The 23,830-nt window shown below is 42.8% G+C and overlaps 1 protein-coding gene across 4 annotated transcripts in view; it reads right to left on the minus strand.

The window, feature by feature from the left end:
• Positions 1–16,979, minus strand: part of LOC311007389 (uncharacterized protein) — a 29,026-nt gene extending 12,047 nt beyond the window's left edge. Inside the window, exons 1-5 of one of the 4 annotated variants that reach the window (XM_084000543.1) lie at positions 16,912–16,979; positions 12,737–12,946; positions 12,410–12,557; positions 11,548–11,841; positions 9,024–9,977 (exon numbers count right to left, since the gene is read on the minus strand). In XM_084000543.1, coding sequence (XP_083856669.1) covers positions 9,024–9,977; positions 11,548–11,841; positions 12,410–12,557; positions 12,737–12,783 — 1,443 coding nt within the window. In that variant the 5' untranslated portion in view covers positions 12,784–12,946; positions 16,912–16,979. Of the gene's footprint in view, positions 1–9,023; positions 9,978–11,547; positions 11,842–12,409; positions 12,558–12,736; positions 12,947–16,664; positions 16,889–16,911 lie in introns of those variants that run through there. The other 3 variants (XM_084000544.1, XM_084000541.1, XM_084000542.1) reach the window with 3 other exon arrangements.
• Between the last annotated feature and the right edge of the window lie 6,851 nt (positions 16,980–23,830).

Below are 23,830 nucleotides of genomic sequence, written 5' to 3' on the forward strand. Positions count from 1 at the left end.
ACCACATGGCGACCGCTGGCTTTTCTCAGTCGACCAAAGGGGTCAGTTTACAAACCAAACAACGGCGATTATCTTCTGTGCAGCTTCTCCACCCAAAACACACGCTCTGCTTTAAAACAGCCAGCAGCTCGGCACACATGCTCCTCTTTCTCTACTAGATTTCCATGTGTTTATGTGTGTGTTTGCAGGGATAAGCAATCGTGGGTCATTTGATTGGCAAAACAGAAGACAAACATAATCTGGCCATGCAAATCTCTGCACAGGTCACAACATTTGAAAGAGACAGATGGGGCTAAGTGGGTGTGTTGAGTGAGAACACACACACACGGAGCACTGGGAAAATGTGGCGAACTAAATATATACATTTATAAGTGTTTATGTTTGACTATGTATGAATAACTGAGTGCAAACCGGTATGGGACTTTCTGTATGAGCATGTGAGAAGGAGTCATGCTGAGCCAGGCTCATAAATCAGTATGGCTGCGCTTCTCCTTGTGGTTTTACACCAATACGCCGACGAGTGTTTAACTTACAGTGAAAATGGCTCTTTCAAATATTAACTTCACGGCCGGCTGAAACATCATTCACCTTTTCAGAACCTGTGAAAACAAATTTGCATGAATGTGTCCGAATGCGTGACATGTGGATAAAAGGGGTTTGTGCAAACAGCGGTGATTTGTGTAGAAAAGTATTTGCAGTTGTAGGAACACGTTTGGGAATGTGTGGTCACAGTCACACGGAGCGAGGGTCTGACAGAAAACCATTCAACTCAGGACACTGGAAACCAACAACTAGTCATTTCCACCCTGTCTTTACAGCTGCATATCTACATGCTAATGAGACGCTTTAGTCTTGTTCTGTTTAAGACTGCTATTTGTCAAATTTAACCTAGACCAGAGAAAGAACTAAACTGATAGTTAACTGATTAATTATTTAATGAGAATGCTTTAAAACTGAGAAAAAAATGCCCATGACAATTAAAAACTTTCACATATTGAAATCATTTTTTACTCATTGAAAAAATAAACTGATTTAATTGACCTCCTTGTTCCAGCACTAATACAGACTGTGCTCCCTTCATTAGTGATTGCTTTAACAATTAGTCCGGTAGGAAATATTCTTAATACCTCCACACACGTCTGAACACCACCATGAAGGACTATTACAGTGTTTTCGAACCATTTTTGGTTCATGACCAAGTTTTGACATCACAAATTCCTGGCGACCCCACGATCACGTGACAAATTTGTGATTTTTACAGTATATGCTGCATTTTGTTTGAACTCGATTTATATTCGAGAAAGTGAAAGTATAGAATACAGTGGTTTAAGATTGTGTGTGGTGTTTTTAATCAGAATTTCAAAAAGAATAATAATTAGTTTAAAAAATGTTTTTATCAGTATTTTTTTTTATTTTTATCAATTAGTAGACATTTCAGGTGACCCCTTTAGAATTCCAGGCGACCCCACCTGGGGTCCCGACCCCAAGGTTGAGAAACACTGGACTATTTCAACACTTGATCCATTCCAAACATACAGCCTTCTGTATTTGGTATCTCTATTTTTTCCATATCTGTGCCTGCATTATTATTTACACTATCATCAGACACCCACAGGAAGAAATTGATGTCGAAACAATTCAACAAAACATGTGGTTCAGACCTACTCTCCTTAGCTCCATGGGCTTCAACAGCTAAATGGTCATATGCATGTCTCTAGTTGCCCGAATGTAAGATTAATAGTTGGAGTCAAGTTTGTCATTTAAAAAAATGATCTTGCCATTTTTAAGTCAGTGTGATTGGACATGAAGCTAAGACCAGAATTTGAGTCCACACTTTCACAGTTTCCATCCTCTGTCTCCCCTATCTCTGTCCCCAGACCAGCTGGATGTCAAGAGGAGAGCAGGAAAGACAGTAAAGTTTCCACTGAGACAGAGAGAGAGAGAGAGAGAGAGAGAGAGAGAGAGAGAGAGAGAGAGAGAGAGAGAGAGAAAGAGAGAGAGAGGAAATGGTAAGCGAAGGAACTTCTTGCAGACAGGAAGTGGGGGGGGGTTGCCGTTTGCCTCAGCGACAGTATTTTCCACATCCGCCGCTGACTACAAACAAAAGAAAGAAAAAAAGGCCCTGCCCTCTGTAAACAAGAGAAAGAACACAGAGGAGAGAAGAAGCACTGAGGCGGAGAGTTTTTATTGGCTCCTTGATTATCATCTTGAGAAGCGCGCATCATGTTTTTCGACACACACACATCTGCAGACATGATTTCATGCAGACAGAAGATAATGTTAATGTTGAAATTGTGCAAGTATCACGTGCAATATTGAAAAAAGGGTGATGCTGCAAATTCTATGCACAGAGACGTATGGAAATCTGACTTTATGTGACCACGGGAACTCGGGTTACACGGGGCAACCAGATATCACTCATTTGCATGCAGGGAGGAGTAAAGACAGGCTGCGAGTGGTGAGAATGGTGAAAAAAAAGAAGTTGGGCAAAGGGTAACTCTGGGTTACAAATGTGTAATGAGAAAAGCAGGGGAAACACTGATGCATGCTGATGTTTTCAACGGAGAGGCTCTGAGGAAACAACAAGCCCGATATCGCTCACCACAAGGTCCCCGTGCAGATAGAAACACTGCAACTGTCTGAGTCTGCAAAGTTTAGACTGAGAGACACACACACACGGCATGCCACAATCAAACACACAAACACACACAGTGAGACTAAATTAAACTGCAGGGAGCGTGATGCAAGCTCTTGGAGGGTGCACGATGAATCTCTCAGCAACCGAGGCCGGCCGGTGGAAAAGTAGCTTTTGCAAAAGTTGACGGCTCGTACAAAAGGCGTGAAAAAGCAACACTTCAAAGAGGGAAGGGTTGGATGTTTGTGTGACGTGGCTGTTCAGAGATGTTGTAACTAAATACTCTGGTCTGATAAGGAAGAGTTGTTTCCAAATTAAGGTCACTACTATGGAACATTAAAAGAGCATCTGATTTTAGATCTGGCCTCGATTCTTGAACTCGAACTGGCGGCGGGTCACGCTGCTGGGGCTTTCATAACTTTCTCACTAACCACCAGTTCATCTGTAGAAAACATTCAAGTTCAAGTTGATATGAACGTGTCCAGATGTGATTAATTCAAAACCATAGATATATACAAATAGATGCCGCCTCTGACACTGCTGTCCATTGGAACGATACGTCAACGCGGCCGCCATCTTGGGTCGGGGGAAGCTGTGTCTACTTTCTGCATCAACGATTAAAATAGCCATTACTCACTGAATATTCAACCGATTTTCAAGCTGTTTGGTTTATCATAAATGTCAGACATATATTTATGATACAACAACAACAACAAAATATTTTTTTTTTATATTTAACATACACTTACATATTCAGACACACACCCACATGCATGCATACACTGAAATTTGTTCTACAAGGGTCTGACCGGGTCTGGCTGCTTGTCAGATGCAGGGCCGTTACTATGGGAATTCTGGGCCCCCTTAAAGAATACTAAAGTGGGCCCCTACCCCCTAACTTTTCCAGTTTGTTTTCTTAGACTACGTATGTATTATCATTTTTTATTTAGCCTACTTTGTTTTGATGCTAATGCAGCATACTATGAGTACGGTACTAGTCAGGGTCTTATGCAGAATAATTCAGTCATACAAAGATTAGATTAGGCTACTGTGGTTTTTTGTGGACCCTACTGGGCGCTGGGCCCCTAGAATTATCATTACCTTTCTCCCCTATACAACGGCCCTGGTCAGATGTATGTATGTCTATGGTCAGAAACCCAAGATGGTGGCCGTGTTGACGTGCGTAACAAGCCCGAATGCGGCATCTACGTGTATACAGTATATCTACATTCAAAACAAGCAGAGAAAGCAACTAGGAGCTCTTCTCAGCTCTGTAAAGAAGCTGTTTGGTTCAGAAGTGAGAGCTGAGGCTTCCTCCATCACACCGAGGTTTCCCCTGTTCGCTTCGGCTCTGAAACCAACACAAACCACATCTCACTTCTCACTGGGCCCGCTGCTCACGGCTTCAGCCAAAATGTCGGCTTCAGGAACGTCAGGCCATCTCACTGCTCCCGGGCCGGGCAACTCACACACACACACACACACACACACACATACACACACACTCACTCTCTCTCTCTCTCCGACAAGCTCACACAGAAACACCAAATAAAGAATTGACCGGTGTTTCCCCTCTCACAGTAAACCAAGTAGACACACACACATACACACGTACACACACACGAAACAAGAGTTAGACACACACCCATAAACTTAGAGATTTCTGTCTCACACACACACACACACTTACACACACACACACACACACAGCTGTGAGAGGGAAACTCGGTTTGACGTCACAGGGTTGCTAGGCAACTAGCCGCCGTGGTAGTGAAGATTTTCCATTGCTGCAGTACAAACATTGTGTGTGTGTGTGTGTGTGTGTGTGTGTGTGTGTGTGTGTGTGTGTGTGTGTGTGTGTGTGTGTGTGTGTGTGTGTGTGTGTGTGCGTGTGTGTGAGAAGTGTTAATATTGTGTGCGCTGACCCACTTGGGTTACAGTTAGAGAGTTATTAGTTAGAGTTTTTTTGGTCCATTGCCACTAAACCCAAACTCTTATTTTGGAGTTGGAGACGAGAGCTGATTCAGGGTCAGCTCAGTGCACGATTAACCTGAACGGTGCAGAATGAAGTCGGTGTCAAAACGATTCCAAAGATAATAAAAGGGGATGTGAGTCCCTGTGTCATAAGTTGTGTTTATGCGGAGACACACAGGTTCTTGTGTGTTGCTGTGCAGTTTGCAACAAGGAACAGTTGTAGGCCGACTGCTGTTTACAGAGGGAGAGTCAGTATAAGTAAATCTGAGTGTTTACGTGTGTGTTTTACAGTCTTCATTCTTAAAGACACAGCTGTTTATGTGCCTGTTTATTTAATCGATGCGTCCTTAGAAGACATACTGGAAGTGTCCAACACCTGACGCGTCTCAAGCTTTTACTTTACGGTAAAGACGCCATGTGCGACAACACGCATCATTTACAGAGAGACCATCCTAACTGAGTCCTGCCCCTCTTCCGTTCCGCCGCAGTTTCTGCTTCACTCGTCTCTTTCATCAGCCTCCACGCTGAAACATGATGCTGGAGTTTTTCTACACATCAGCCCTGGTTTAAACACAGCTGCAGCTGCCACTGACGCCAAGTTTATAGAAAAAACTATTTTTATCATCATTTTAGGGCTGCGGCCCAGATGTCAAAAAGCTGAAAAATAGCCCAGAGCCCAGCGTGACGTCTTTAAGTTGTGATTCTGGTCACTCCAAAACACAAAGGCCATGAATATGTATTGTGGCATGAAACAGAGAACAGTTGCATATCCTCATATTTGAGAAGCAGGAACAAGGAAATGCGAGGCGTTAAAGTTGAAAGACAAATCATCTGCCAAAAATAGCTGGTGATTAATTCTATGTAATTCATAATTGATGAGGTGCTTCTGATAAATTAGAATCACATATTTCCAGAGCTGTATGTGTGGAAGGTGAAGCACGACTGGTTGAAGCTATGTCCACTTGTAATGACATCATTCTTATTGTTTATTAATGGGCTGTCAAATTCAGTTTCTGTTATTCAGCACACCTATGTTTTGATGAAGTTTTATATTACTATGTTTTTTGTTTGTTGTTTAGGTTGAGGATACTGAAAAATAAATTGCACCAAAAAATAAAATATATCCCGAGTGAGGACACAACTCTGCTACTGACAGATTAATTTTTTTCTTCCACAGAAGTCAACTGAAATTTCAGAGGAAAAAAAAGCAAACGCAGATGGCTATCTATTGCAGGTGCCCTTTTACTGCCAATTTAGTAGAACTAGAAAACGCATATGTGCCTTCTAACCTTGGAGAGATGCCCAAAAGTCAAAAGATCAGCCAAACACTGTCTATATATGGTTCTGTTCAGATTCAAGCCTCTGCCAGTGCAGAATGTACACTTCCAAAAAAATGAGTTGATATAATCCCAAAGATGGTGGCCATAACAAAGCAGACATGTTTGACTGAGTTTACACAAGAAAAAAAAAGTCATATTTAGTTGGGTAAATAAAACAGGGGAGAATGAATTCATTAAAATGACTGTAAATGTCATCAGGATATGGGACAAATGCATCAACAATTAGCTGTTGAATACAAAAAATTCTAAAAATCTAAAATCTATACATTTCTACATTTCTGCTCCTGCCTTCTGGCACAAGCTGCCTTCTGGCACAAGCTGCCTGCACAATCTCTTTTATTCTACCTTTTCTATTTTTTGTACAATATGTATAGAGTAGCACCAGAGCCACGCTGCACGTCTCTGTATTTCCCAATGCATGTAAATGTCTCATGTCCAAGTGTTTGGTCTGATTGTTATATTTCAAATAAAGTCAAGTCACACTGCAATAAAGGACCATGAAAGAGGCAATGTGTCTCCATTAGTGTCAAATTAAGAAAACATGGCTAACATACAGAATATACTGAACAACTTCTCATCTCGTAGGCCTACTTTTTCTTTTGCCTATGTCTGTCTCTCTCTCTGTCTTCCTCTCTTCTATCTCTCCCTCTCCTCTCTCCTACATACCTCCCACACGAAGAAGCATGCTTTATGTGTTTCTGCATGTTTGCCTCTTGCACACATATACCAGGTTTCCTTACGCTACGGACCAGGAGCTGTGACGAGCTGCAGATGACAACATGAATAACGCTCATATTTCTGCCATGATGGAGGAAATCCAGACTTTTTACGAGTGATTATAAACTGTGTCCTTCAGCAAGCTGCAGTGTCCATCAGGAGCTTCTGTCTCTTTTTTTTTTTTTTTTCCTGGATAAAGGCAAAAAACAATGCCCGGAAATATGCAAAGAGCAATACAAACACCATTCAAATTCAGCAGCCAAAGTCACCTAAACAAATAGTTTGTGATCTGTGTTGCCTGGGAGAGCTGGGGCTTTGGTTTAGGGATGGGCTGTTCCTGTATTCCTGTATTTTAATGTTACACTGTCATGAATTTTATATTGCACAAACCATTTTATTGTTAAGCACCTTGTAACTTTGTTTTGAAAGGTGCTCTATAAATACAATTATTATTATTATTATTTAATAAGAAAACTGCATCCATCACTTTGCACAAAGTGCAGAATCACTGGATAAACTGCCTCAAGACAAATACAGAGAATATATCACATCTCTATAACATTTCAATGTAATAGTGGTATCATATAAAAAGTCATGCCTCAAAATCTGTGCAGAAATATAGAGACTCACTCTTGGGTTGTTAAGATGAGTGTTTAAATGCTGGTCAGGTCAGTTGTAGCACACTTGTGCACTCACAAGGCCAAAGCACTTAAAGATTCATGAGAGCTGAGCTGATTCAGTAGAAAGTAAACATGAGACTTCTAAGAGTCCTACAAAAGTGACACTTGTGGGACTGGAACAATGTTTAAGAAAAACTTGTAAGATCAGTTACACAATCCTGCATTAAATCATGTTTCACAGCAGAAGTGAAATGCCCTCATGAACTTCTGTTGGCTGCAAATAAAAACACATCCACCCACCCACCTCCACACACACGCACACAAACAGGCCTCAGCCTCCTCTTTGAACGCCATCCAAACACAGGCAAAGCCTAAGTGTGTGTGACTGGCAAATTCTCTTGCTTTTCCCTTTTTCTATCACCCCCGCTCTCTCTCTCACACACACACACACACCCTCACATTACCCACACAGTGAAAAACACACCTACACACACACACAGGTCGGGGCACAAAGCTAGCTTTGTTGCTGTGAATGTCAACCATTACTCAGGGAGAAGGCTCCGGCCAGTTTGACACAGGAGCACCCAGTGACATGCGCGCGCACACACACACACACACACACACACACACACACACACACACACACACACACACACACACACACACACACACACACACACACACACACACACACACACAGAGTGACACACATTATGAGGTGCACAAAGACACATCAAGACAAACTCTCTCCCAGACCTTCAGACTAAATTAACACTAATTAGGTTTTGAGTTTTATTTACATGACCTTAATAAAACTCCTCAGATTATTTAAAGGTTCCAACACAAAAGTTGCTTTTTCTTTTTTTTCTTTTTTTTCCCAAACACGAATAAAACTGTGATAAACTGAGCTCGCTGTAGCAATTAAATTTTACAGTGTAGCAGCTGGAAACTGTGTATGTGATAAACATAGAGCAAGACTGAGAGTCTCAGGCCATGTTAATAACTGAGCCTGTGAGCTCTGCTGCATATGAAATGCTACCATGCTTATACTCATCATAATATTAGCTAATGAGAGCTAAGGACGAAGGGCTGCACAGAGAGCAGGTCATTAGTGTTTAGATGGAAAGTCTGAGCCGATCATAGATTCAAAGTCACCACCATTCATGCATGAGGAACCTCCGTATCAAATCACTCATTCGTTCATTTGCTGCTGACACACTCCACTCAAAACCACACATGACAACCCCTCCCCCCCCGTTCTGTCACACATTTTGTGCGCATCTCTGAAGTAGACATTGAACTATTTCCCATGACAGACAGATAGTCTGACCTGCTGCTGATTCTGGGGCATCATCAGCGTCTGAATGTCTGTACAAACTGTCGTGATAATCACCTGATAGTTGTTGAGATACTTCAGTCAGGGACAAAAGTGGTGATCGGCAAACCCACCCAAACACTTTGCTGGGGCCATTTTGCCAGGGTGGCTGAAAACCTTTTGGTCTATCTCTGGACTTTTACAGGTAATCCACGTGTTTCTCTGACTCTTCCCTTATGAACACTACATATCTATTACAGAGCAAATACATAATTATAGATAATTATGAGCTAGTATACAGCAAATATGTAGCTGATATACAGATAATATGCAGCTAGAATACAGGTAACTACTATATATATCAAGAAAAAGAAAGAAAGAAAAAAATTGCTAATATATCAACTGTTTCAGACTCTACTTACTGCTTTCTGTTGAGAACTGAGTAGCGCAGGGTTGAGGAGCTGCTCCCCTTTCTCCGTATCGCTGGAAATATCTTCCTCAGACTCCTCCCAGGATGAGGAGAAACCGGCCGAGGAGGCGGAGGAGGACGACAGCTTCCTGAGGGAGCGCGTGGACGGGTTGGGCCCAGGCACGGGGCTGGAGCTGGGGCTGGGGTTGTAGCAGGGTCCCTGGTCCGAGCCGGGGCCCTCGGACGTTTGAAGCTGGCTTTCCAATCCGTGGTCGGTTATTATGACCGCAGGGATGGAGGGAGAGACGGAGGGAGGGATGGAGGGAGAGTGGTTGGGTGTTTGATCGGTGAGGGAGCCCTGGCTGCTTTGTGCCTGACAGGAAGCAGGGGGTTCTGGGTCGACCTCCGACCTGTCTGCTACCGTGTGGAGCAGCATCTCAGGACTCGGCCGCTCCTCTCTCACCTCTCTTTCTGTCCGTTCCTCCAGCAGTTCTTTGCTCTCTACTTTCCCCCTTTCTCCCTCCTTTTCTCTCAGTCTTTCTCCCTCTGTTGACCCTCTGTCTCTCCTTCCATCTGGGTTTAATGCCTCTTGAGAACCCTGAAAGACTAACGGTCCATCTAAACAGGGGGTTTGCATTGTTGTTTCTGAATAGCGGCCATTCTGACCAATCGGTGTCTTATTTTCTGTGTTCATCTTAGTTGCACTGTCTTCACTTCTTCCTCCTTCTCTCCTCTCTCCTGCCATTACTTCTGACCCCGTTTCCTTCCCATTTTGGACAACAGGGGGAACTTGACTCTCTGGTGGGTGGGTCATTGGACATGTAGCTGTGTTTCCTTGGCCGGGTTGGGAGGGGGCTTGGCTCGGCGATCGCCTCGGAGATCGGGGGCTGCGCTGGAGCTCACTGTTCAGCACCTGGGCTCGGATCCCGGATATGTGGGCCTCAAAAATGCCCACCTTACCCCTGACCTGAAACACACAGAGAGGAGTGAGAGACATACACAGCCACAAACCAGTTAACACTGCATTGCACTAAATTGAATATTAAAACTCAAGCCTAAAAATCAAATTTTGGTATATCTTTAGTCGCTTTGTATTATTTTCCACAATATATCTCCTGATAGCTGAACATGAGCTTCTGTCCAGACTTGTCTTGTTTCCTTCTGCTCTACTGATCATCCCCTGTAGCTGAGTGACAGTCACTCGCATTTTTCTGACTTCCCAGAAAACCAGATAAAGTAGTGAAAAAGAATCGACCGTAGATCAAAAAGGTAGTGCATGTAGATCACATGACATTCAATCGTTTTTTTGTTTATTTTTCACTAGATTTTAGTCTATCATCCATCATCCCAAATAGGCATGTGCCGATCGGCGATCTGTGATTGAAAGGACGATCGGCAATATTTGTTTTCTTGTTAAAGCAACATTATGTAGGATTCGTGGTAGCTACTGCTCTGGTTGAGAAGAGCAACTGTCTGCTGCTGTGTCTTTCCCAGAGAGTCACAGTAGCCTATGTGAATTTGTTGCTGGTACCAGCGCCATTACCGTCACCGCCGTCATTACGGCTTCTGTTGCCGTCACCGTGTCCGTTACCGGTGCCGTCGGCATTGCCGGCAGTGCCGTTGCCGCTGTCATTACCAGTACGGTACCAGTGCCATCAGTACTGGTGCCGAGCAAAGCTCCAGAGGCTGGAGGGAGGCTGGCCGGCCGTGCAGCCCAGCACAGGGCGCTGGTGTGTGGGTGAGAGGAGCAGGGAGACCGGGCTTGAGCTCGGTCTCTGGAGCTCACCACGGTGTTCCTACCCATGCAGGGAAGTTACATAGTGCAGTTTCAGCCGACGCGACCCCACTCAGGCTGCAGAGGCCTATTAACCATCCTATTAACCATTTTTCTACCACTTCAATGAGTTTAGAACCACTATTTTAAGGTCGAAAAACTACATAGTGTTGCTTTAATGTTATAAAACAGGTGTAGACTAGGCACGCTGCTCCAGCTGTGCAGCGCCGTGTCCATTGTGCTCTGGCTCAGCTGATCGCTGGAGGTTAGATCTTCACATTTTGAATAGTTTTCAGTGCAGCCAAATGCCAGGCTGAATAGAAAGAAAGAGCAGAGTGCTCCTCTGACAGCTCGTCTGTGCACGATGCAGGTGAGCCCCCCCCCCAACACACAGATGTCCATCTAAATTTGCCGTCTTGTCATTGTTGGTCTTTGACAAGGTTCATTTTTATGTCTAATACCAAGGTTACATTACTCTCTCAGTATCGGTTATACACAGTGTTATATCATATACATATAAACACAGATAACAGCACGATATACCTCCATAAATAATAGAGGTATATCATTTTGACCTGGTCATTTTAAAAGTAGCTCGCTAGCCAAAAAAGTTTGGGCACCCTGGTTTAGCGTTTTCATACATTGCTCTGTGTTGCTTAATGTTTACATTTCTAAATAAAGACAGAGTAGCAGGTGGAGACACAGGCGGCGGAGTGGAGACAGAGACACAGCAAACAAAGAAGACAGGAACATGTAAACTCACCTCCACGTTCTGCAGCTCTCTGTGGATCTGCAGCAGCTGTGCCTGGCGTCTCCTCTCCTCTCTCCTCTCTCCCCCTCCAGACTCTCCTCCCCTCTCCTCCTGCCCGTCTCCCTCTCCTCTCTCCTCTCCTCCGGGCGAGCTCAGGCGTCGGACCCTCTGGCCCACATTGACTCCCAGCAGCTCCGGGCTTCGCAGGGTGGGGGAGCGGGCCCGCGGGGTGGGACTGGTGCACAGCGAGGATGAAGAGGACGGAGGCGGGAAGACAAAGGTTTGACCGAGGGATCGGGGGCTCGTCTGGGAGCAGACAAACACATCAGGGTTATAATTTATTCATATCATCAATATAACAGCTGATGATAAAGCAGAAGTAAGCGATCCGGTCGTTTTGGCTAACTTCTTGTCAGCAGATGGAGTTAGCAGTCCCCGCCCTCGTCCCTACGTCAGTGTGATTGATTCTTGATAGATAAAGTGTCAATTGATTGATCTTCTAAACATATCACTATGAAAATTAAAACACAATTAACCTTTATAACAGGAATAAAACGTGGAATGTGTCTGAAAATAGTAAAATACAGATAGATAGATAGATAGATAGATAGATAGATAGATAGATAGATAGATAGATAGATAGATAGATAGATAGATAGATAGATAGATAGATAGATAGATAGATAGATAGATAGATTCCTTATTGTCTGTCTCGAGTAAAAACAGAAATTTATCAACAGCTCAATGAAGCGTTAAACACAACCACACCCAGGCACACTAAAACAAATTCAATAACAGTAAAAAAAATAAATAAAATAAAAATAAGTGTGGAGAATGAAAACACATGAAAAGCTGGATGTGATAATGAAGTTACCTTAGGGCTGGTGGGGCTGTAAAGACCTCCACCCAGTAGCTGGCAGTAGGTGCTCCGATCTGGAACCGGCAGCACAGGTCGGGCCACTGGGTTGGTTCGAGACTGGGAGGTGGAACCAGAGCCTGACTGGGTGTGAAACTGATTACTACTGAGGAGGAGAGGAGAATGTTAATAACCTGCAATAAAACAACATGTCTAACCATTAAGACTGGGAAGTAATTAGACTGGAGACAGCATGAGGATGACAGCATGAAATGCATTAAAATATAAACCATAAGGACCAAATATATATTCTAGTATTTCTACTTGTGTAGTTTCACAACTAACCTGTTCATGACTCCGAGGCTGTTGAGCTTCAGGGCAGAGGCTGCCATCCCCGCGGCCGGGCCAGGGGCTCTGAGTGCTGGGTACACATCTGATAATCTCCCCTGAAGCTGCAGGGAGGTCTGGAGAAGAGCTCTCAGTGTTTCCTCTGCATTCAGGCAGCAGCAGCAGCAACTCCACCAGAAAGCCCTGCCAGGAAATCTGCGTCCACCACTGAAAAATGAAAAGGGAGAGGAGAGGAGAGTTCATTGTACAGTGTTGTGTCTGTCTTACGATGTTAAAGGGAGTGAAGCAAACGAGCTGGAAAGTCACTGGAGCGAGAATCAAAAAGACGACAACACTCTTTAAGATGAAAATGTCAAGACTTTTCAGAAATGACTCTGGAAGGCCAATTTTCCATTTCTGAAGAGAAGTCATTCCTAATTACGTAATGGACAAAGACGATTATTCATGCAGTCCTGCTGTTAACCCAAAATAGAAGACATCATTGTTCACGCTGGGAGTCGAGCTAAAGAAATGATAAATAATCCCGACAGACAGATGTATAGATGTGGAGAAGTATGTAGGTAATGTCTGACTCACTACTTACTACTTTTTACAATCCTCATTTGAATCAAACAGCTGTTTTCTTACAGAGCTCAGTGTTGGGCCTTCTCAGTGGGAATCGTCTTCTTTCCTGTCCAACTAAGAGTTGGTCGGTCAGCTCCACCAGACTGTCCCTGAAAGCTGTTTGGCTTTTACATAATTAACTGTATGAACCCCTCCCCTGCTCTTGTTTTGACGACGGACTCGAGACCGAGGCCGAGGTCCAGGGAGCCGGACCAAACTCTCTCAGCCTTTGAAGTCAGCTGGTGCCTCCAGGCTAAAAATAAAATCACTTCAAGGTGACATTGTTTCAGGGTGAAAATGAACAAGGGAGGCAAAAGGGCAGGAAGATGGAGATGTAGAGAAGGCAGTGGGAGAATGAGAAAGGGCAGGGGGGAAAGTGAGGTGAGGAGGGAGAGAGAGAGAGAGAGAGAGAGAGGCAAACACAGATAAGAAGTGGCAGCAGGATTAGAGATGGAGGAACAGCCACCGTTCAGCTGTGGAGTCTTCACTGAATGAGTAAACAGCACGCTCTTGGTCTTCTACTTACTTTGTTTCGAGAAATTGCGAGTCATTATTAAACTAAAGAAAAGGTGCTTGTTTTCACACGATTAGATCAGCGAAGTTTGGTCTGAAGAACAATCATTTACCGGCCTTTCTATTTCAGTAATCTGATCAGAAACAGACGCCCAGGAACTAAAACCAGTCATGTTTAAAAAGATGCTCCTCTATGAATGAGAAGAATGCACAGTAACAGTAGAGCTGAATACAACTGTCCAGTAGTGGTTTAAGTGTTCATGAACATGAGTGACAGGTTGTAGTATTATGTTCTGCTCAAAAAAAAAAGATATGCAAATAAGCTGTGTTTGATACGCTTTGGTCAATCGTGCATCAAATGTCTAATTTCTAAATTCTAATTCTGGTCTAATTTCTGGTTTCAGTTTGTTCTGACTGCCAAACAAAATTCTTTTTTTAAGCATTAAAAAACTGACTGCAGTCATGTCCTGCACTTTAATCTGCTTCAGTGTGTGTGTGTGTCCAGGAAGATCTTGTATATTTGTTCACACACTGTAATCATTTCTGTCATGCAGAGCACTGAGCAAAAACAAACTGCAGCTTCTAAGTCTTGGAAACAAGTAGCTTTTGAAATGTTTCTCAGTCCAGACTTCGGCTCACTCAAACATACTGGTACCCTCATGCCACAAACTGCCCTGGGATGTGTTTTGATTGCAGATAAGTTAAGACATTAGGCCATGAACTACGAGGTAAACATGGGATTTCCTTGTTGGGGAGTGACACAGTTAGAGAGAGGCAGGAAACAATCTGAATGGCCCGTCTCTCGAGTGGCTTACGAACCACCAGTGCTGCCTTTTCACTCTGCGTAATCACTTCTCTCTGCTCACCAGACCCTGACATCCCAAAAAAAGTTCCTATGACAACACCAGGGATAATCACAGAGGAAGATGAGCAAGATTTGAGAGAGAGAGAGGGGGAGGGGGGGAGAGGACAGGAGTGAGGGAGTCGGGGGAACGAGTGAAGAGCAAGGAAGGAAAGAGAGGTGTTTACAGACTATTTTGGTTCTGCTGTCTATTCAGAAGTGCTGGATTTACTGTCTGTGAAATGGCTCAGTTGTCCAACTGAAGCAGCGCTGGCCACTTTGACCCTGCATGTTGCCCATGGTGAGCTGCTACATCCCACAGACTTTTCCTCTTTGTGCTAAAGGACTTAGCACTTGCCAAATGGTCAGATTTCTCAACAGGGATCATTAAGGTTTCACTGATTATAACATTAAAAGCTACGGATCAGAGGTATTCAGCTAAAGTGTGTGGTTGTACGGTCTAAAAGTCCTACAGTAGAGGAATCCAGTTCACCAGCTCAGTTTAATAAAGGTACTGTATGTTCCTTGGAAGAAAACATTCAGGAATAGAGAAAAGCATGAGAACAGAAATATAATTCTATCCTGACGTGTCTCCACCTCCCTTAGAGATAAATATAATATGAATGTGTCAGCAGAAAATATGCTGAAGCATCCATGAAGACCAAGTTCAAATCTCAAACACGCTGTAGATACCATATTAGTACAGAATCAGTGGAAAAAGGCGGGAAGTAAAGTAAACCATCATCCGATCCTCACCAAGACCTGCTAATAAGCCATAATCATAATTAACAAGTAATCAAAAGCACTAACTGTAGTAAAAAGGGAACAATTCTCAAATTAATAGTGGCTCGTATAACTGTACACTACCTCCCTGGTGTCAGATTGAGTGGGACTGTGTGAGTATTCAAAATGTCCACTTGCCCACACAAGTGGGCAACAAACCTACCTACTGTACAGTCCACTAAGAAAATAACAGAGACCTGACTAAACAGATTCAACAACGGTTGTCCTCTGACATTTAAATAAGCAGATGGGGACAACATGTTACAGGAAACATTTGTTGAAGAGATTTGGCCGTTTTGTTTATACAACGGCTTTAAAATTACGAGTAGAAAAAGGCCACAGGGGGAACAGAAGACCCACCACCCAAGTTTTAAATATCAGGAGCTGCACCAATTAGTCAGTTAATCAATAAGCTGATTGATGTGCTATTATTATTATGATTTTTCATCATATTTTAGGCAAAAAAAACCCACTTAAGATTCTATAATTTCTTCTTTTCTGATATGAAGATGAACCGTTTTTCCTTTACGTAGCCTAAGTCATTTTCTAGATCAAACAATGAATCAAATGACCACCAATATTCCACAATGAAAGTGATTATTTGTTGCACATCTTCAAGTCACCTGTAATATTATGCAACCTAATTATCTGGGGCTAGCATCATTATGCATGTGTTGAGTTCAAACAGTCCCAGTAATTTGCTAAATCCCAAACCACACAAATTGTCAAACTTCTATCAGCTCCTCTTCTTTTTATGAGCAAACACTGATGTCCAGGACATTTGTTAAGCTGAAGAGCAAATTTGACAATCTGGAAAAACCTGAGCCTGAGTTATTTGAAAGTAAATTATTTGAGTTTCAGTGCTCTTCAGCACAAGTTGTTACAGACAGTTGCTGAAAACAACACTTTCATAGATCTCATAGATATTCATCTCTGGATTTGCATGATGCCCAAGTCCCAGCCTCTATCAGTGGCATTAATGCACGTAGACAGCATGACAAAGCAGGTCAATCTGAACATGAGCATGCAGCCTATCACAGGAGAGGTAACACAGAACCATGAGAGTAAAAACAACAACAAAAACAACTGATTGACACAAAAATAAGAAGATGTCTATAATCCTGTCACCTCCACATCTGTAGCACAGCTGTGTTATTAACGACTAATAAACTTGATCCCAGTCACCTGCTCAGGTGGAGGTCGTGACCTGACACCGGGCTCTGGCTCTGGCTCTGGCTCTCACCTCAGTCCGGTTCCCCGGTGCTGGTCTCAGTCAGTCCGGTCACACACCGACAGCGTTACCGTGGACCAGCCTCCTCTGTCCGCCTCGTGCACAGACACAGACACACACACAGCTCTCCTCTCCTCTCCACACTCTTTGTTTTCTCACACAAACCGACTTGTTCGACGTTTTACTTCTTCACGTTCTCACCAAAAATCCTCCTCCTCCTCCTCCTCCTCCTCTTCCTCCTTCTCCTCCTCCTCCTCCACCAGAGAGAAGAAGATTTTCAAAATGTCTTTCTTTCTCCCTCCCGAGCAGCTTCTTGTTTCTCTTCTTGTTGATGTCGGGCGGACTGGCGAAACTCTGAGGTCACGGTTTAGTTCTCAGGTTCAACAGGACGAGTGGAGCTCCGCGCTGTGTTGTCATGTGTGTTGTCGGACTCCTCTGGTCGTAGTAAGGCGCTGTTTGTCTGTCTGAAGCCGGAAGCGACGAGACTCTCTCTCTCTCTCTCTCTCTCTCTCTCTCTCTCTCTCTCTCTCTCTCTCTCTCTCTCTCTCTCTCTCTCCCTCTCTCTCTCGGTTCACTGGAAGGATAAAAAACTGAAAAGCTGCGCCGCGCCGCCCGCTCGGTCTCTTGCGTGTACATGCACGTGCAGTAGCCTACGGGGAAACCCTTGGTGCAATAAAATGAACAGTAATGAGTTACAGTAGTAAGAGTAGCCTAACTTTATACTACTGTCAATCACCTGGTCTAGATTTACTGTAGCCTTTACATTTGACTATTGTGTGCATCTGCTTTTGTCTGATCTAGCCTACTTATTTTTGTTGTGTTGTTCCTGCTAGACCATTGTTTCCATATGTAGGCTAATTGTTAAAAGTGTAGGCTACAGAAAAGAAAATTGAATTTGAGCCCACTGTGGGTCTTAACATTAGTGTAATAACTCATCTATCAGACGATGTAGCCCAAACTTTGTGCAAAATTCTATTTTCAAGTAAATGGAAAGGACAAACGGCCATTTAACAATAATATATGGAGTCTACAGACTTTCTATTAGACTTTCATTTACTTTACTTTAATTTTAAGGCATGACCAGGGATTCTGGGCCCCATGAAAAGATATCACATTGGGTGAAGTATAGGTTGATGATTTAACATTGGACCATAAAGCATGTTTCTTGTTTTTTGGACAATATGGTTTGGACAGACAATTGAAGTGGAACAAGATGGCTATTATCGTTTACTTAAGTAATACAGCCATATTACAAGTGATTAGGAGTAATAAATCAAGCGTATCACCTGGGCAAAGACGGCAACTGCCTTGGCAGGTTTTATTGCTGATACTCAATCCTCTCGAGCTCTGATGAAGGTCTGCTAGACCCAAAGCTCACATTAAAGTGAAATATTGCACATATTTGAGTGTGTGGGAGCCCTTTCTTTTCTTTTGGACACTTTTGGTTTCCAGCATCTTGACAGAGACTGGTCTGGGTTGAGCGGTGGTCCTGCTGCAGTTGATAGGCTACTACTCAATCCACCATCAATCTCTTGCTCCATCCCACCCCCACTGGTAGACAAGACCCTGTAAATTCATCAACTCCTTCACTCAGAAACTCCAGAACTCTCCAGGGGCAGAAACTCCATCCTAACCCACAGAGAATTCCCCTGTGGTGCTCACTGATGAATGAGGCCAGCAGAACCACATCATCTGCAAATAGTATGGGATTTTTTTTTAAGCTCCCTTTCTGTCCATGCAAATCACAAGCAGGACTGGTGGCAAGGACAAACCAGCTGGTGGAGCCCAATTCCCACAATGAAGGTGTTCGACTTTCTACCAGGAATACAGACAGAAGTCTCACTGTGGTGACACAGGGACCCGACAGCTCCAGCTCCAGTCTCAGAATCTCATGTCTCCACAGTGCCCCCACAAGATCCCCTAAGAGACCTGGTCACAGCCCAAAGTCCACAAAACTCATATACGGTATATCTTGGCAGGGTAAAGAGTTTTTCTCCATTGTTCTACAAACAGGATGGAATAATCATTCTTCCTGAATCTGAGTTTCAACAATGAATCAGAGACACTCTGGCAGAGACTTCCCACAAATCGGGGCAGATCTCATCTGCACATGGAGCCATGCTGCCTCAACCACTCAGGCAAGTCTTCAGACTCTGCTTCGTCATCAGAGGAAATACTCCTATACTGTCAGCCATCGATATCCTCAGTCTGAATTAGCATTTAGTGACCAAAACAGTAAGATTGTGGTGAGTTTCCTCCACAACCTCTGTCTCAGCTTGAGAGACGGGGTAAGGACTTCCAGAGGCAGCTTGGGGTAGAGGTGGTTTGGGCTTGGGGTTAGAGATGTCTTAACTGTTGTGGTTGACATGCTACCATTGTGACACAATAGATGAATAGATAGTGAGAACCATAAAAGCAAGCAGATAAAAATAAATAGCTCAGTACAGTTTAATGTGTTTTATTCCACATGGTTTCTTCCTCTGTTTCTTCTGCCAGTTTAATAGATATAGACCAAAGATTGCTGAGATTTCTTGGTGCCCATACGTCTTCTAAACCAGATGAGTTTATCAGTCTCATTAAACTAGAAATGCTCCTTTAAAGATAGTGGGTGAAAGTCATTGAACATAACCTGTGCCTGGTTGTTTGCATGTGTTCATGAATGAATATTTGTTTATTCAGTGTTTGCATGCAAGCACTGCTGGAAATTATTTGAATGTGGCCAGCAATGGATCAGTGGTAAATTAAAGTGACTGTGAAAGCAATTTTGTTTTGTAACTTCTATGGAAAATCATGAGAGTTGAGAAAGTTGAGAAACTATAACAGGTTGCATTAAATGACATACATTTGAATGGTATATGGAAAGCTGTCTGTGACTATAGGTCAAACCAATGCCACATTATTGACGACCTAAAACTTTCTATACTTTCTATTCCTGTTTTTTTCTTTCCGCCCACATTATTACGCAGAGGACATATAATTCTCCACAGATAACAACATATCTGAATTTGGGAAAACAAGGGACACAAGGGACATGGTTCAGAAGGGTGAGGTTCACCTTCGCCCACACTGTTTTTATCAGGGGAGGAGATGTTGACCACAGCGCTGGATGTATTCATTGGGTCAAAGGAGTGTTTTGATAAACTGATAACCAATATTCATGATAAAGTGGCAAAGGCCCTGAGTCACTGTTGACACGACTGCAGGCCTGTGGATGTTGTAAATCCCCAAACACACAAGAGAAAATATTAAAACCTCAGTATCTGCCCTCCGTCTTGATTGTGGAATTTGCGGTAGGCTACTATATGACGAGATCGTTCCCATGGATACCAGAGGATGAGATTCTTTCCAGTGTTTCCACTTGAGATGGGAAACACTCACATCAAGCTTGTCTGTGATATGCGGGGGCAGAGTCTGGACGACAGGTGGCTGCTGGAAAAATCTGGATAGAGCTTCCTCAACTTCTGAGGTGATTTGGAATAGAAGTGATGCAAAACTAAAGATTAACAAAAAAGCTAGCAACACTCAGTGTCTTTCTGATGTCTTTAATGCCTCACTGGTACAGGCAACTACCACAGACCGGTTTAGACGGTCAGTCTTTGTCAGTGTGTGTCGAAGATTGACCGTCGAAACCGGTCTGTGGTAGTTGCCTGAGGCATTAAAGACACTGAGTGTTGCTAGCTTTTTGTTCTTTTTAAATTGTTTGTTAGCCGAGCACCTCCTGACTGTTCTTTTTTTTCTTTTTGAGTGTGTATGCTCTTCCTTCTTTGATAAACTAAAGAATAACGCCATCCAATTGTAGAACAACGATGCAATTAAATCAAAGTTAGCCTACACATTGGACGTAACTCCATCCTATCAGGTACTAATGTTGCATCTACTGTATAAGCATAACATTTACAGTAAAGAGGAATTAAAAGTTGAATTGTTTGAAATGTTAACAAAGTGTAGCTATAACATGAGGTGCTTAAGAGATGTCAGTTTGAATGGATGAGAAAGTTACACAAATAGAATAACAATGCAGTAAGTCCAGCAGCATTTTTACTGAACAGCTTTTTCATTGAAGTTATAAAATTGGATGTCATAACAGGAACATTTTTTAGTTTAGTTGAGTGTGTCACAGAACATAAGGCCTCAGCTACTGCACTGAGCTGGGTGACTTGTGAATTTTCCTCTTCACTCTCTTGGTATGAAGAGCACAACATTTTTCACATTTTTCCAGGACGGCCTCAGTGTGAATGTGACTGTCCCCAAGTGCTCTGCTCTGCTCTGTGACCAAGACCACTCCCCACAATTAGCTACACACAATTTCATGTTGAACTTTAATCTTAACTAGAGATAATCTGACATACGTCACTGTGTTATGAAGATTATACTTGTTTTTATCACATTTAAACAAATGCTGCAGTAAAAGTGCAGATCATTTTTTCCCCTCGGTTGTCATGGATTTAGAGGAATCTCTGGTGATGCAGAGACTAGAGAGCAGCTGCTGCCCCCTAGTGGTCGAGAGTCAGGCTGCACCACCAGGGGTCTTCAACCACAGGGGTTTGGAAAGATTGAGCTCTAAATTCTGATTATTAAACATTCTGCAAAATAGTCAACCTTTTTGTTAAATCTATATTTATAATACAAGCATCCCCCATCAAATATCCTAAAAACACACTATGAAGATGAACAGATAAAAAAACATTCAAATCTAGATGATTTGCTTGTTAAAGAGGACAACTATTCTTAAAATGAAGACAAAATCTTTTCAGTTCATTTGCTTAAAGATGCTTTCAGCGAAGCTTATCAGACATTTCATGCAAACGCGCATGTTACAGTCCATCCAGGACACAAGTGGACTATCTGCACATCCATTAAGGCTCACAAAGGTGTGTTTATTACAGTTTTGTCAGGGTTTCAAGTGTTATATTGATCTGTTTTACAGTGCTGTTGGATTTTTCTGAGTCAAAATACTGACAATACATTTACAGATTTCTAATACAGTACAGTATGTGTTACGTCAAGGTAATCATGCAGGCTCTTAAAATGAGTGAGAGCTGAATATGAAAGGAAACATGTTTCAGGCATTCCTCAGACATCTAATAACTTCGGTTTATGCAAGAGACAGGTGGAACATCTTCCCCAACTTAATATGTGTCATTCAGAGAGTTGGCACAGAACAGCGCAGAGCTGAAAGTTTATTATGTGTGGGTGTGAGGTGACAGACATTTACCTACTCACACATGTGCACACAAAAATGAAGACAAACACTGTATATTTCTCTGTTTGAACTTTATTATGTCAAGACACACCTATCCACACACACACACACACACACACACACACACACACACACACACACACACACACACACACACACACACACACACACACACACACACACTGACAACAGAAGAACAGGTTTCTGAGTAAACTAACATTTCATGAGTCTCCCGTCTCTCCCTGTTTCTTGTCTAATCGTCTCTCAATGTTCTGAGTTCTTAATCTTTCTGACTGGCAACCTCCCTCAGTTTGTATCCGTCCATCAGGTTCTTTCAGTTTAATAACTTCTCTCTCTTCCTCCTCTTCCTCCTTATGTGACACCCGATCCTGGAGTTTAGAGTTACCACGCACACAAAGAAGGGCAGAGGGAGGGCGGGAGGGCTGCTGGTTGACATTACATAAAAACAAACAGATATGAACTGAGGGAGAAGTGTTTGTTCATTGTCTTGTTTGCCTCCCTGGTGAAGATAGAAGGAGCGAGAGAAGTCATACAGGGAAATACACTGTCCTGTGGAGCAGCTTGTTCCGGCTGGTTATCAACTGGGTGGCAGGTAAAATACAGCTTGATGCACGTGTGTGTGGTGTGTATTATGTTGTGCTATCGTGTTTTTAGTGCAGGGTTGGGCTGGGTGTGTACATCTGTGTATGCGTTTATCAATCTAAAATATGTAGACCTATACTTGGACAAGATTATCTATATTGACTATTTACCTTTGAGGTTGTATCAACACAGTGGCACAAACACTGGACCAAATAGCACTTACTGTACGTGAAGTGAGGAACAGCCAATCTCTTACTGACCACAAATGGTTTAAATTACGAGTACTGAGGTCTGCGATGACAGTTTTGGTGTTTTTCTGTTGAACACAATGAACCAGATGTGTTTCCTGTGGGTGAACAGTGTGTCTCTGCTCTATTTAAACAGGTTATATTTTGGGTAACAGGTCAATACATTGGTGGTGGAAGTGCATGCTCTTATTGCTGGTATTGATATTGCTTCTGCAAAATCTGTGGATTTTAACAAAAGAGCATCAACAAATGGAGTTATTCCCAAATTTTGAGATCAAGAAATTATTTTTTTAAAATTATTATTATTATTGCACGGGGTTTGGGGAGGATGTCTAGCTGTTGTTTGCAAAGTATCAGACTATACTTCTGTCACACCTTCACAACAATGATGTTTGAATGTTTTTAACTTTTAGGACTTCAACTATACATTTTACAGCCTTTTCCATGACCATGATTTATCAGGCATTGATTCATTAAAACAGGCTTCACCCAAGTGAACTGGCTAATGGCCTGTGCTCTGTCTAATTGCTCTTTAATGAAGTCTGATGACTTTTGATGGAGCACTTTTGGCTCACAAAAGCTTTAATGATGAGTACTGGTTGAGTACTGTCAACCACAAAACAGAAGAAGACAGGCAAATAATGACACTACTTTTGTTTTCCTAACTGTATACAACTGTAGGATTATATATTGAATACTAAACCACAACACCACCACATCTACATAATGCAAACATGATCGTTTGACATATTCACAGTCCATGTCAACATGTTAAACTGTTAAAAGACAAGCTGCAATCAACATAAAACTGTCCATACAAATCACACATGCTATGCAGCTTTAAGCCACTTCTCCTGAAATTAGACTTCAAAAGATAGTTTGCTTTGTTTTCTTTTGATTTGATACAGGGTTGAATGGTTTTGGTTTGTCAGGTCAGGGTTGAGGGACAGCTGGGCGATATATAGCTGACTCTTCCTCAGATCAGACGATAGTTGGTGTAGTGGGCAATATTTTTGCTGTCCAGATGGCTGTGTCAGGGTAATTCCCCTCAGAAGGACTCGCTGCT

The sequence above is a fragment of the Trachurus trachurus genome (genome assembly GCF_905171665.1).
Source record: "Trachurus trachurus genome assembly, chromosome: 24".
Classification (NCBI taxonomy): Eukaryota; Metazoa; Chordata; class Actinopteri; order Carangiformes; family Carangidae; genus Trachurus; species Trachurus trachurus.